Genomic DNA, 15,881 nt, shown 5'->3' with positions numbered 1-15,881 from the left:
CACACACTGACAGACACACAGGACTGAGAACCTCCCGCATCTACAACCGTGCATGAGTGTGATAAAATCAGATTCAGCATGTGTGGAGAGGTTGTAGGTCAGTGCTGCATTGACAAGTAAGGAGTTGGATGTGTTGAAGACAGCTACAGAAATGGGAAAAACCTGGAGGGAGATGTGGAGCTGACAGGACAGGGAGTCAGAGAGAGTATCAAATGGGGAACTCTGACCTAGACAGTTTACTATCCTCCTCCAGCCACGTCCAGACAGAGGATATAGATCCCTATTGCATCTGTGCATCCATCGGTCTGCCAAATTTTTCTTTCAACACTATGACTTATGAATGTCTGTTCCACTTAATTAGAAATTGATATGCATAATCACATACTGTTTCCTCACGCTGTGAATTTGTGGGAAATCTATCAGTCAGGACAAGGTTTCTTTTGGGTCATAAAACATTGTGGTCCAACTGTGCATCTGTCCTTTTTTGGATTGAGTTTAACGTGAATGATTCAGCTACTAGCAGAAGAGGACACAGCGTCATGAGGTGCCTTGTTTGTTTTGGGGGGTGGGGGTACTGTGATGAATTATGGTCATGCTACATGTCTGTGTCCTTGGACAAGATGCTTCCTCTGCAACATCTCAGTCAAAACAGCTGTAAATAGGTGGGGAGGGAACCTGTGATGGACTGGTGCCCCTTCCAGAGGGCATTGTAGACTTTCATCTGCTTCACTCTTCAGAATCAGGATATGAACACAGGCATCAATGGACCTCAGTGCCTATATAGGACTTACTTCTACAGTCAATCTGGAAAGTATTCACAGTGCTTCACTTTGTCCACATTGTGTTATATTACAGCTTTATTCCAAAAAGGATGAAATTAATCTTTTCCTCAAAATTCTACACAAATTATCCCATAATGACAATGTGAAAACAAGGAATTTTGAGGTTTTTGCAAACGTACCTAAGTATTCACAGCCTTTGTCATTAAACTCAAAATTGAGCTCATGCGCATCCTGCTTCCACTGATCATCATTGAGATGTTTCTATAGCTTAATTTGAGTCCTCCTGGAGTAAATTAAGTTGACTGATCTTGATTTGGAAAGGCACAAACCTGTCTACATATAAGGTCCCACAGTAGACAGTGCACGTCAGAGCACAAACCAAGCATGAAGTCCAAGGAATTGTCTGTAGAACTCCAAGACAGGATTGGTCTCAAGGTACAAATCTGGGGAAGGGTACAGAAGCATTTCTGCTGCTTTGAAGTTCCCAATGAGCACCGTGGCCTTCATCATCTGTAAATGGAAGAAGTTCAGATCCACAAGGACTCTTCCTAGAGCTGGCCACTCATCTAAACTGAGCGACTGGGGGAGAAGGGCCTTAGTCAGGGAGGTGACCAAGAACCCGATAGTCACTCTGTCAGAGCTCCAGCATCCCTCTGTGGAGAGAGGAGAACCTTCCAGTAAGACAGGCATCTATGCAAGAATCCACCAGTCAGGCCTGTATGGTAGAGTGGCCAGATGGAAGCCACTCCTTAGTAAAAATCACATGGCAGCCCACCTGGAGTTTACCAAAAGGCACCTTAAGGACTCTCAGGTCATGAGAAACAAAATTCTCTTGTCTGATGAGACAAAGATTGAACTCTTTGGCCTGAATGCCAGATGTCATGTTTGGAGGACACCAGGCACCATCCCTGGTGGTGGCAGCATCATGCTGTGGGGATGTTTTTCAGCGGCAGGAACTGGAAGACTAATCAGGATTGAGGGAAAGATGAATGCAGCAATGTACAGAGACATCCTGAATGAAAACCTGCTCCAGAGTGCTCTTGACCTCAGACTGAGGTGACAGATCATCTTTCAGCAGGACAATGACCCTAAGCACACAGCCAAGATATCAAAGGAGTGGCTTCAGGACAACTCTGTGAATGTCCTTGAGTGACCCAACCAGAGTCCAGACCTGAATAAGATTGAACATCTCTGTAGAGATCTGAAAATGGCTGTGCACCGACACACCTGATCCAACCTGATGGAGCTTGAGAGGTGCTACAAAGAGGAATGAGCAAAACTGCCCAAAAATAGATGCCCTAAGCTTGTGGCATCATATTCATGAAACCTGAGGCTGTAATTGCTGCCGAATGTGAATCAACAAAGTACTGAGCAAAGGGTGTCAATACTTATGTACGTGTAATTTCTTAGTTTTTTATTTTTAATAAATTTGCAAAAGAAATTTTAAAAAATAACTTTTTTGATGTCATCATTATGGGGTGTTGTGAGTAGAATTTTTAGGGGAAAAAATGGATCTATTCTGGATTAAAGCTGTAGCATAACAAAATGTGTTAAAAGTGAATCGCTGTGAATACTTTCCAGACTTACTGTAGTTCTTGTGTGGTGAATGAACTGAGAGAATAAGCTAAGCATTGTCTACTGCAAAGTAGTGTGCAAGTTCAAATCGAGCAGATGTCTCTGTGATGAGGACTCCAGCATCTGTAATAGGTCAAGGAATGCCCATTTGGCTGTGGCACAGAGATGGATATTTTCAGGAGGTTGGATGGACTAGTGGCATGCCTGGGTGGTTACCTATCAGATCAAAGGATGATTCCATCATCTCTTTTGCATAATCTCAGACATGTTTGACAAGGTTTCTCATATCCCATGTGTCCACCAGGTTTTGGACATAGTGGCTGTCTCCGCGTTGTGAAAACCAGCCAGTCCAGGGTCCAGTGCAATGCCGATGTACACCCTGTGAGTCATCTTTGTTGTGTGGGCCGCTGAAGAGGAGGTACTGCTGGCCCACCGCCAGAGGGCGCCCTGCCTGAAGTGCGGGCTTCAGGCACAAGAGGGCGCAGCCACCTCCCAGAAGCAGCCTGGAGTGACAGCTGTCACACATCAACCATCAATCACCACATCCCATAAAAGCTGGGCGGCAACTCCACCTTCCTGCCGAGAAATCGTCAAACCATTCAGGCTTGGAGAGCTGTTTAACTATCAATTCTGAGTTTGCAGACGTAACCCGTTACACTTGCAGCTGGAGCTGAGGTTGTAGAAGTCGGGAGGAGTTGGCGTTCCCGCTCCTCAGCGGTTAAGTGTAATTTGGGATCTGCATGAACTGTGGATATTGTAGATCAGGAGGTGGAAGTGTTTTTCCCCACTGGAAAGGAACTGCTTGCTGACTGTTTTGCTGGGTGTGTGCACACACACCCACCATTAATTGTTTCTGCTTCCTGCCAGCAGTACCAGATCTGACAGCTGGAGACGGTGGCCACCTGGGGACTCAGGACTTGACGGCTCCAGTGTGCTCCAGATCCGTTGGCAGTGGAAATCGTGTGGGACCCGGCTCTTCTCTGGACAGACGTCTTCTATCCTCAAGCCTGCCCACACATCACCTTTGTACATTGGTTGACTCCAAAATCTGTGATTGTTTCTATTTCATTGTGCACTTCACAACAGTAAATTGTTGTTTTTGGCTTATCCATTGGCCGTTCATTTACGCCCCCTGTTGTGGGTCCGTGTCTCTACACTTTCCCAACAGGATTTCTCAGCCAGCGTCATGGATTCCGAGGGTCGTCAACCATCGGGTGAACCATCAATGGAAACGCAGGGTGCACAGGCGCTGGCATGAGGCGTATTAGGTGAGCTGCAGCAAATCTTAACCGCCTTCACTGCTCGGTTGGACTTGGTGACCGAGCAGAATGTTATTCTCAATCGGAAGATGGAGGCTCTCACCGCCCAGGTGGAAGCGCGCACGCAGGTCACTGCTGCAGCTCCTCCTCCTGCTGTTCAGGTGCCGAATACAGACATTCCAGTGGTGATTCAACAAATCCCCCCACCGTCCCCTGAAGCATCCATAAGCCCTCCGGAGCCGTACGAAGGTTGTGTGGAGACGTGCGCAGACTTCCTGATGCAGTGTTCGCTCGTCTTTGCACAGCGTCCCGTCATGTATGCGTCAGAGGCCAGCCGGGTGGCTTATGTTATAAATCTGCTTCAAGGAGAGGCACACGCCTGGGCTACGGCGCTCTGGGAGCAAAATTCACGGCTCCTAACCACTTATACTGTGTTTGTGAGGGAGTTTAAACAAGTGTTTGATCATCCCAATAGAGGCGAGACCGCTTCGACCGTGCTGCTGTCAATGAGACAGCGACGTCGGAGTGCGGCCGAGTATGCAGTCGACGTCCGCATCGCAGCTGCGAGGTCCGGCTGGAATACTGTTGCACTCCGCACCGCCTTTATAAACGGACTGTCTCCAGTCCTGAAGGAGCATCTGCTGGCTAAGGATGAGCCGCTGGATTTTGACGGGCTTATTGACCTGGTCATACGGTTAGACAACTGATTAGAGGAACATCGTCGGGAGCGGGGCGAAGGGCGTGGCCGGGCGCGAGCCGTCCCTCTTTCTTCCGGGTCCGAAAGGGTGCCGCCGTCCCCACGCTCCACAGCCGGAGAGCTCCGTGTGGCAACAGCTCCCCCTGCTGACGAAGCTATGGACACGAGCAGGGCTAAAGTAAAATCTAATGACAGACAACGGAGGCTGGCCCGCGGAGAATGTTTTTTCTGTGGCTCGAGTGAGCACAAACAAAAGAACTGCCCCAAGTGGTTAAACAACAACGCCCGCCCCTAGAGACTGGGCTAAGGGTGGGCCATATCATTCACGCGGGGAAATCCCGTAGATCCGCACGCATCCCAGTGACGATCCTGAGTGGGGATCTAACCCTTCACGCCCCAGCACTGGTGGACACGGGGTCGGAAGGGAATCTGCTGGATAGCAGATGGGCAAGGGAGATAGGGCTCCCTCTAGTGGCTCTACCTTCACCATTGAAGGTACGGGCACTAGATGGCACCCTTCTCCCATTAATCACACACCAGACACAGCCCGTGACCTTGGTTGTGTCTGGGAACCACAGGGAGGAGATTGTGTTTTATGTAACACCTTCTACCTCCCGAGTGATTTTGGGATTTCCATGGATGGTTAAGCACAATCCCCGGATAGATTGGCCTTCTGGGGTAGTGATGCAGTGGAGCGAAACCTGCCACCAGGAATGCTTAGGATCCTAGGTTCCACCCGGTGTGACAGCTAATGAGGAGGTTAAAGTCCCCCCCAATCTGTCGGTGGTGCCTGAGGAGTACCATGATCTTGCTGACGTCTTCAGCAAAGATCTGGCACTCACTCTTCCCCCACACCGTCCGTACGATTGTGCCATTGATTTGATCCCGGGCGTTTGATCCTGAGCGCGAATCAATGGAGACCTACATCCGGGACTCTTTAGCTGCGGGTTGATCCGGAACTCCACCTCCCGATGGGTGCAGGTTTCTTTTTTGTGGGCAAGAAAGACGGCGGACTCCGTCCATGCATCGATTCCAGAGGGCTGAACGAAATTACAGTTCACAACCGATACCCGTTACCTCTGTTGGATTCGGTGTTCACGCCCTTGCATGGAGCCCAAATATTCACTAAATTGGATCTTAGGAATGCGTACCACCTGGTTCGGATCCGGAAGGGAGACGAGTGGAAGACGGCGTTTAACACCCCGTTACGTCACTTTGAGTACCTGGTCATGCCGTTCGGCCTCACCAATGCGCCCGCGACGTTCCAGGCTTTGGTTAATGACGTCTTGCAGGACTTCCTGCATCGGTTCTTCTTCGTATACCTGGATGATATCCTCATCTTCTCCCCGGATCCTGAGACCCATGTTAAGCATGTACGTCAGGTCCTGCAGTGGTTGTTAGAGAACCGGCTGTTTATGAAGGGTGAGAAGTGCAAGTTCCACCGCACTTCTTTGTCCTTCTTGGGGTTCATAATCTCCTCCAACTCCGTCGCCCCTGATCCGGCCAAGGTTGCGGCGGTGAGAGATTGGCCCAAACCGACGAGCCGTAGGAAATTGCAGCAGTTCCTCGGCTTCGCAAATTTCTACCAGAGGTTCATCAAGGGTTACAGCCAGGTAGTTAGCCCCCTGACGGCCCTTACCTCCACTAAAGTCCCCTTCACCTGGTCGGATCGGTGCGACGCCGCGTTTAGGGAGTTGAAATGCCAGTTCTCGACTGCACCAGTTCTGGTGCAGCCCCATCCCAATCGCCAGTTTATTGTTGAAGTGGATGCCTCTGACTCAGGGATAGGAGCCGTGCTGTCCCAGAGCAGGGAGTCCGATAAGGTCCTCCACCCTTGTGCCTATTTTTCCCGCAGGTTGACCCCGGCAGAGCGGAACTATGACGTCGGCAATCGGGAACTCCTAGCGGTGAAAGAGGCTCTTTGGAGTGGAGACACCTGTTGGAGGGAGCTGCGGTACCATTTACGGTTTTCATGGACCATCGTAACCTGGAGTACATCCGGACCACCAAGCGTCTGAACCCCAGGCAAGCCCGCTGGTCACTGTTCTTCAGGCGTTTTGACTTCCAGATCACCTACCGCCCCGGGACCAAGAACCAATGATCTGACGCCCTGTCGCGGGTCCATGAAGAGGAAGTCAAAACCGAGCTGTCAGATCCACCGGATCCTATCATCCCCGAGTCCACTATCGTGGTCAACCTCACCTGGGACGTGGAGAAGACCGTCCGGGAAGCCCTGGCACGGAACCCGGACCCGGGGACCGGCCCTAAGAACAGACTTTACGTCCCACCAGAAGCCAGAGCTGCAGTCTTGGACTTCTGTCACAGTTCCAAGCTCTCCTGTCACCCAGGGGTGCGAAGAACCATGGCAGTGGTCCGGCAGCGCTTTTGGTGGGCGTCCATGGAAGCCGACATCCGGAGTATGTCCAGGCCTGTACCACCTGCGCCAGGGGCAAGGCAGACCATCAGAAAGCACAAGGACTCCTCCATCCGTTGCCTGTGCCTCATCGCCCCTGGTCCCACATTGGCGTGGACTTTGTCACGGGCCTCCCGCCGTCCCAGGACATGACCACCATCCTCACGATAGTGGACCGGTTCTACAAGGCGGCCCACTTTGTGGCCATCCCAATGCTCCCGACGGCCCAGGAGACCGCAGACCTCCTGGTCCACCATGTCGTGCGTTTGCATGGGATTCCATCCGACGTCGTCTCAGACTGTGGTCCCCAGTTCTCCTCGCAAGTCTGGAGGAGTTTCTGTCGGGAACTGGGGGCCACCGTAAGCCTCTCGTCCGGGTACCATCCCCAGACAAACGGACAGGCAGAGCGGGCGAACCAGGATTTGGAGCAGGCCCTCCGCTGCGTGACCTCCGCACACCCGATGGCCTGGAGCAACCATCTGGCCTGGACTGAGTATGCTCACAACAGCCAAATTTCATCGGCCACTGGCCTCTCCCCGTTCAAAGTATGTTTGGGGTACCAGCCCCCATTGTTTCCGCTTGTGGAGGGAGAGGTCGGGGTGCCCTCGGTCCAGGCCCATCTGAGGAGGTGCCGTCGGGTGTGGCGCACTGCCCGCTCTGCCCTGCTCAAAGCCCGGATGAGGGCCAAGGCCCATGCAGACCGCCAGCATTCCCTGGCACCTGCATACCAGCCCGGGCAGGAGGTTTGGTTGTCAACAAAGGACATCCCATTGCAAGTGGAATCCCAAAAACTGAAAGACCGATACATTGGACCATTCACAATCCTCAAGGTTCTCAGTCCGGCCGCAGTGAAGCTGAAGCTGCCAGCTTCTCTGCGGATCCACCCAGTTTTCCATGTTTCCCGCATCAAACCATACCACGCCTCTTCCCTATGCGCCCCCTGGCCGGTGCCGCCTCCTGCCCGGATCATCGATGGGGAGCCTGCTTGGACTGTGCGCAGGCTCCTGGACTCCATCGTCAGGGCTGGGGATTCCAGTATTTGGTCGACTGGGAGGGTTATGGACCCGAAGAACGCTCGTGGGTGAAGAGGAGCTTCATCCTGGACCCGGCCCTCCTGTCCGATTTCTACCGCCGACATCCGGACAAACCTGGTCGGGTGCCAGGAGGTGCCCATTGAGGGGGGGGGTCCTGTTGTGTGGGCCGCTGAAGAAGAGGTACTGCTTGCCCACCGCCAGAGGGCACCCTGCCTAAAGTGCAGGCTTCAGGCACGAGAGGGCGCAGCCACCTCCCAGAAGCAACCTGGAGTGACAGCTGTCACACATCAACCATCAATCACCACATCCCATAAAAGCAGGGCGGCAACTCCACCTTCCTGCCGAGAAATCGTCAAACCATTCAGGCTTGGAGAGCTGTTTAACTATCAATTCTGAGTTTGCAGACGTAACCCGTTACACTTGCAGCTGGAGCTGAGGTTGTAGAAGTCGGAGGAGTTGGCGTTCCTGCTCCTCAGCGGTTAAGTGTAATTTGGGATCTGCACGAACTGTGGATATTGTGAGATCAGGAGGTGGAAGTGTTTTTCCCCACTGGAAAGGAACTGCTTCCTGACTGTTTTTCTGGGTGTGTGCACACACACCCACCATTAATTGTTTCTGCTTCCTGCCAGCAGTACCAGATCTGACAGCTGGAGACGGTGGCCACCTGGGGACTCAGGACTTGACGGCTCAAGTGTGCTCCAGATCCGTTGGCAGTGGAAATCGTGTGGGACCCGGCTCTTCTCTGGACAGACGTCTTCTATCCTCGAGCCTGCCCACACATCACCTTTGTACATTGATTGACTCCAAAAAGATGTGTGTTTGTATTTCGTTGTGCACTTCACAACAGTAAATTGTTGTTTTTGGCTTATGCATTGTCCGTTCATTTACGCCCCCTGTTGTGGGTCCGTGTCTCTACACTTTCCCAGCAATCTTAATTATACCAGATTCAACTGTTAACTTGTTGATGGGAATGGAATGGAAGAAAGGAAAGTCGCAAATCTTCACACCTACCACAGTTCAAGCTGTGCTGAAACCATGGAGTGGTATTATCGTTCCTCTTTCTGCAGGAGTAATGCTCTTAGGAATTTACGTATGCTGTGGCTAATGCATTTCCTTGTCAGCAACAGCTGATTTATAGCCATTTGTTTTTCTGTAATTTAGCATAAAGCTGCGTTTACACATAAGCAAAACGCGTTACGAATGTCATATCTGCGTCGTTCTTGGCACATTCCTGACATTCTTAATGTGACTTAACACATCTGAATAGGTTTTTTTAATAGTGTGTGTTGGTGTGTGATATTCGTGATTTTCGTGGAGCATGTTTTTGGCTGTCAAAAAAATCTTCCACGAGTGTAACACACCACCCTCATTACACCTCATGTCGTGGAGGTCGCAACTGAGCGCGTTGATCCGTCTTGATTAGTGATGTTCCTTAATAGAGCGTGACAGCGTTCTTCTCTGACGTGCATACAACCTCGCTGTACCACATTCAGTTTCATTGCTGCAGTATGCTGAAGGGGGACAGAGACTCCAGGTTGGCTAAAAGTTTCGTTCCAATGTTCCTCAGCATGCTCCTACTACATGTGCCTGATATTTGGGAAAATGATCAAGACAAGAGCCGCGTGAAGCCACACACCTGGCTCTCAGTCTCCTCCTCCTCTCTGCACCACTCCACAGCACAGAGCCCAACTAAGCATGCAGTCACAAAGTTCTTCTGCTGTGGCTGTTGAGGAAAAACTGGAGCGATCTGAATTGTTCAGCAGCTGATGGTTGGATGAATATGGTTGTGTGTGGAGACAATTCACCTCATTCACAATGTGACAGAACTTAAAGATGCGCTGTAACAGCGCGGAACATTCTTTTTGACTGTGCGTAATGGTTCCTGATAATTCTCCAGCAAGACGTGCCATTAAGCGTAACGTGTGGTAACAGGTTGCAGCAGTTCCTGAGGACACCTGATGTCTCTGCCTCAAATCATCACATTCGTGATCAGCAGCCAAGAATGTATACTTCGTGGCATTCGTGACGTACCGTCGTTATGTGTAAACGCAGCATAATAATGCCAATAAATGACTCAGTTATTCAATTGCTATTCCTATGTGGTAACTCCTAAATGAATTTCTGCTGGGATCATCCTGCACAGATAGCAAACAGACTGTAGAAGCCAGCAGCATACCGTGGAGTGTTTTCTGCATGCCCAAAGCAGAGTCTGCATGTCAGATCTCAACCCTTTTGCTCAAACCAGAGTTTGATCTTCCCACTGATTTCACACAGCGTAGCCCAGACAAAGATGGAATCTATGAAAAAAATTCTGCCATGATTTTGTAGGGAAAAAGTAAGTACAAAGAGACACCACCCACAGAGCATGCCTTCTGGTTCTGCTTTGTTTTGATTCAGCTACATTAAGGGAACACCCACGGAGCCATGTGACAGAATAAGCGGTCTACTGTTTGCAGAACGAGTCACTGTATCTTGCAGTCACACATGCACAACACACATGCACAACACACATGCACAACATCTGGACAGCATGTGCCCGACAAGTGTACGCACTCTTACACACTCAAGGCATTGAGCATGAACAAACAAGCTCCAGTATCAACTGACCTCCGTTGGTTCATCAACTTCAGCATTCCCGGTTACAGTATCCGGCAGCAGTTTGAGAACAAAGGCCTCTGCCTCTTCAGGTAAGTCATCTGCCAAGATGTTTATTGGAATCACAGTGGTGACCTGACCAGCGGAAAACCTCACCGTCCCTTTATTAGGCATCAAGTCATCTGATACTGGGGAGCGATCACTAGAGTTCCTACTAATGGTCCAGTTGACGGACACGTTGCCATAACTGCCTCCGTTTCTTACAATCATGATGCCGTCATATCTGTGGAGTTAACAGAGGAAAACAATACTTTGTGGATTCATGATGCCATTACAGTAATTGATACAGTCGCTGTAAATCAACTTATTTATCTAAAGAGATATTATCCATAGATTACTGACCGTTGTGTCAGATCTTCATTGATACTGACTGGTTGAATGATTGTGCTGCTGCTGATTGACAGGACGCCATGAGGCTTATCGTTGGGCTCGATGGTGACAAGCACAGCACTGGGGGGCACAAGCACAGCATCTCCTCTGACTGACTCCTCCAGGAGGACCACATGGAAAGATTCTGCAATTTCTGGGATGACATCATCGCTGATGTTGAAGAGCAGGCTGATTTTATAGACAAATGGCAGGAATGTAACTGTTCTGACCGGCTGTAGGTCAATAAAATCCACAGCTTGTGTGGCACTGCCGACTCCATCACCAGTCACCACCATATAATCAACCGAGACCTAATGACAGAAAAGCAAAGCGGTTTAATGCTAAATTGTTTATGCTTTTCGATTTTCCTTTAATAATGTAGATTATCCTGCAAAGTGTATACTGTACACGTTAAAATAACTGATCTGTCCACTGTCAAAAGTCATGCAGAATTTACCTTGGCATTCTATACTTCTCCAGAAAATGCCAAGGATGTAATAAAATCACCTGCATTTACTGTATTTGTCTGTCTGTTTCTCTGTCTGTTAGCAGGATTACGTCAAAACTACTACACATATTTTGACAAAATTTTCACCACAGATAGATATTAGGCCATGGAAGACTCCATTAAATTTTGGAATTGATCCGGATCCAGATCTGGATTCTGGATCAACTTTCACTTTATATAATCTTTGAAGGATTACATCAAAAGTACATATTAGGCCGTGTAAGACTCCATTACATTTTGGAGGTGATCCGGTTCCGAATCTGGATTCTGGATCAAGATTTCACTTTAAATACACTTTGAAGGATTATGTCAAAACTACTTCACGGATTCTCACCAAATTTGCACCACAGATAGATTTCAGGGCATGGAAGACTCCACTGAATTTTGGAGGTGAGCTAGGTCCGGATCTGGATTCTGGATCAAGATTTCACTTTATATACACTTTGAATGAATGAATGAATGAATGAATTTATTCAGCACACAGAGACCAAAATAACAAATTAACCTCACAGCGAAAACGAAGAAAACAATCTGACAGTGCGCCCATGTGTCCGAAAGGGTGTGGACAGAAGCAAGATCTTATAAACGTCCACCCCTTTAACCAAAAAGTAAAAATGTATACATATGTATATAAAAAAGTATACATACACCCATGATAACTGATACAAAATTTAAAGTAATCACTGAACTAAGATTTCGAAACACAAATATACAAACAGCAGTGCACCATACACACACACACACACACAAAAAAACAAAAAACAAAAAACAAAAGGTGATCTGGATCCAGATTTGGCCCTTTATAGAGTTTTTGAAGTATTACATCAAAACTACTTCACGTATTCTCACCAAATTTGCACCACAGATAGATATTAGGGCAAGGAAGACCACTGAATTTTGGAGGTGATCCGGATCCAGATCTGGATCAAGATTTCCCTTTATAGAGTTTTTGAAGTATTACGTCAAAACTACTTCAGGGATTCTCACCAAATCTGCACCACAGATAGATATTAGGGCATGGAAGACTCCACTGAATTTTGGAGGTGATTTGGATCCAGATTCAGATCAAGATTTCCCTTTATAGAGTTTTTGAAGTATTATATCCAAACTACTTCAGGGATTCTCACCAAATTTGCACCACAGATAGATATTAGGGCATGGAAGATTCCACTAAATTTTGGAGGTGATCCGGATCTGGATCTGGATCAAGATTTCCATTTATTGAGTTTTTGAAGTATTACGTCAAAACTACTTCAGGAATTCTCGCCAAATTTGCACCACAGATAGATATTAGCGCATGGAAGACTCCACTGAATTTTGGAGGTGATCCGGATGCTGATTGGTGGATGTCAGAAATCTCTGATTGCTCTTGTTTCTTACTGTGCTGTTTGCTTCTTTTATCCATTTTAATGTAAAATTCACATTCAAAATACAATTCAGTGCTGTTTTTGGAATGGAAGTGAGAAAAAAGCACCTGAGTGTCATCAGATCCAACCGGAGGCCCATCGTCAGTCACCCGACCACGGGTCACATTAAGGGCAATGACTCCAGCAGACTCTGGTACAACAAGGACAGAATGGGAGAACCGCAGGGGGCTGTCATTACGTCGGATTCTCAGCTGGACACTGCTGCCATTGGGCCGGAGGAGGGCACCACCTGCCACACCTGTTAGTCTGACTGTGAACACTTCATCATCCTCTGGGATCTGGTTCACATAGAAAAGAAAACATATCCACATGTATTAGTATATTTCCCCCACCCCCACCCCAATATACTACGCAACTAAACAGATGCAAACAATTCACCAAGCAGACTACTTAAAGGAGAGATTCCAAAATTGAAACAATAAATATCTCTGTCTCAAAATCATTACTCTCTGATTTTAACACTATTTCTTTACAGAATCTAATTATGATTGTGATGTTCTACCTGTTTTCTTGATCCGTTACCAGCCAGGCATGTTTGTTTAAGACCTCTGGATAACACTGGGGACTTTTGGCTTAAATATCGCAAACGTATCACTCACCACAAGAAGTATTCCTCCTTTCTTTAACAATGCTGTGACTAAAACCTCTTCTACAGAGTTTACACCCCAGGATGCTGGCAAAGCATACCAGTGGTTCTCCAACACATCTACAAGGACCACATAACCCACACCACCTGGAGAAAATGTGTACAGTGCAAACTTTGATCTGAATGTCACGTCTGGCAGGATACGCGTCGGGCCGTGAGCGGCGCACCACAGGACCAAGCCAAGCCAACAGTGTAACAAATACACCACTTTCAGTCACGTATCAGCAGGAATATGCTGTACCAAATGCCGTTTGGTCAATTATCACAGCACTTTTTTCTTTTTGATTTTAGCCATTTTACGCTCCTGTTAAAGACAGTGATTGTAGTGCAGTGGTAAAGTTTCTGTCTGGTAATGAGAGCGTGTAAGTTTTAATCCTGTGAGTGGCATTATATATATATATATATATATATATATATATATATATATGTGTGTGTGTGTGTGTGTATGTATATATATATATATATACATACACACACACACACACATATATATATATATATACACAAAACCACGGTTATTTAACCATGGGGGGTTCTGTATTGCGCCCCCTTTTATGTATTATTTATATCAACCGACACGTGACACGTCTCTGTGCCGCCTTTCATTCAGGTATTTGTATGTGAGATCTATATCTCAACGTCCAGCATAAAACAACTGCACCTTCTGCACATGTACTGTGAACAAACTTCACAAGTAGTAGGTGGCTTCAACAGGTGTTAATTCAACTGTTACAGCATTCACTACACTTCCAGTGTTATGTCTCTTTGCCTGTTTATTCCATACATGCCCTGTGTGTTTGTGTTCATCACCAGAAAACCTCTGAGTATGCCCTCACAATTGCAATGCCACAAGCACTCAGCAAACACGTCTTAAATGCTCTGGGTGGTGCCAGTCCAATTGGTTTATTTCATGTTAAACCCACAACATGTCCAAGACTAACTCGGTGCCTTAATCCAGTCCTGTTCTGTTTTTGTACCGACATTCCATGATGCCTAAATAGCGGAAAGGAGTTTGAAAAGCTCAAATATCAATTGTGTGACATGTTGCAGACCATACATTTTGGACCATCATGCTCATTCCCGTATAGTTTGATAAAATGGAAGATGTACAGTGACTGTCTGGTTAATTGAGTTTGAAAGGGGTTTTTTTTTTTTTTTTGAAAACTATGGCCTCAACGGTGGGCCCTAACAAATTTTTTAAATACAGCATACCTAAATGCCACCACACACTTACTATACAGAGTTTAGATTAGGTGATGTACTTGAGGCATTTTATTACTGGAACAAACTGCACTGATGTGTCATCCACACAAATGTATTGACAGATGATGGTGCAGGGACACATTGATGAACAGACACAGCCTTGCTGATACAGTTGAGAGGTTTAAAAGGTCACTTCTCAGTACCTGGTCATCTCGGATGAGGATGCTAAACAGTACAGCAGCCTTTCCGACAGGAATGGTAATGTTCCCTCTGTCTGGACTGAGATCCTCACTGGCAGGGTTTGGACCTTCAGAGATCTGGACAGAAACAAGACTGAGCATAAGAACAATGTGCATGTGTGGATGGACATATACTGCATGTGCATTTTAAGTTTGACACCACTTTGATGCATAATATTGGAGAATATGACTGATTTTTATAAAAAATATGACCAATTATTTACACTAAATGTTTGATGTTTATTAATTCTGTAATCTGTTTAAACATATTTGCCATTGTGGAAATTCATCGTATAAACAAGCAGAGTGTGGAATTTTTGGGGGGGTTTTATGTATGGTGTTGTCCTCTTACCCCAAAGTTCACAGTCACAGTCCCATATGTTCCTTTTTCTCTAATCAGGGAAAAAGGCACAAAGTGGTTTCTTCCTCTTGGCTCATCAACTACGACTTCTTCAGTCTGAGATGAAGAGGGTGAAAACAGAAAAACACAAACAGAGCTCCAATCAGATAAATACCATGCGATCACTGTTTCCTAATGCCAGGAAGAATAAACCAAATTATGAAGCAAAGTAAAAAACTAATGGGAAGGCAGCTGATGAGTGAGATGACAGAGATAACTGCTGACGTAAGAGCACAAATTAAAAAGCAGTTTGATTTGATTGGACTGACTGAACCTGTCCTTGTTGGTTTGTGGCTTTGTAAAATATTTCACTTTGTGTTCTCAAACACAAATACATCTGAATTTGGCCTTATTTTTTAATACTGGACAAGTAATTCTTTAAACAAAGTGATTAAGGTGATGAGTTTTTCAGTTGAGCCCCGGGAAGGGTTTACGAGACACCTGCAATCACTTAGGGCCCGATCACATGGCACACCGTGATTGCTGAATGCAGGAAAAAAGTCACAAAGTCATAAATTGTCCAGAAAAAGTGGACAAATGAGGCGGCACTTCTCCCATCACCGAAAAGCCTGCAAGTCCAGAGCACATAAAAGAACAAAACAAAACCGAAACTGATAAAAGAAAAACAAAGCGAACGGTGACCTTAATGCCTTTGAAGAAAAAAATCAAAACAA

General features: G+C 47.0%; 1 protein-coding gene across 3 annotated transcripts in view; it reads right to left on the bottom strand.

Moving 5' to 3' along the window:
• adgrv1 (adhesion G protein-coupled receptor V1) overlaps window positions 1-15,881 on the bottom strand; it is a 444,323-nt gene that overhangs the window by 356,226 nt on the left and 72,216 nt on the right. For all 3 annotated transcript variants that reach the window (XR_004560688.1, XM_034170035.1, XM_034170036.1), the window contains exons 5-9: window positions 15,160-15,264; window positions 14,772-14,885; window positions 12,767-12,997; window positions 10,758-11,095; window positions 10,368-10,638 (exon numbers count right to left, since the gene is read on the bottom strand). Coding sequence is in view for 2 of the 3 variants with exons in the window: in XM_034170035.1 (XP_034025926.1) it covers window positions 10,368-10,638; window positions 10,758-11,095; window positions 12,767-12,997; window positions 14,772-14,885; window positions 15,160-15,264 (1,059 nt within the window). In the remaining variant the exon portion in view is untranslated. The remainder of the gene's footprint in view (window positions 1-10,367; window positions 10,639-10,757; window positions 11,096-12,766; window positions 12,998-14,771; window positions 14,886-15,159; window positions 15,265-15,881) is intronic.

Source organism: Thalassophryne amazonica, chromosome 5 (assembly GCF_902500255.1).
Source record: "Thalassophryne amazonica chromosome 5, fThaAma1.1, whole genome shotgun sequence".
In the NCBI taxonomy this organism is placed as follows: Eukaryota; Metazoa; Chordata; class Actinopteri; order Batrachoidiformes; family Batrachoididae; genus Thalassophryne; species Thalassophryne amazonica.
This window is presented reverse-complemented; position numbering and strand designations above follow the sequence as displayed.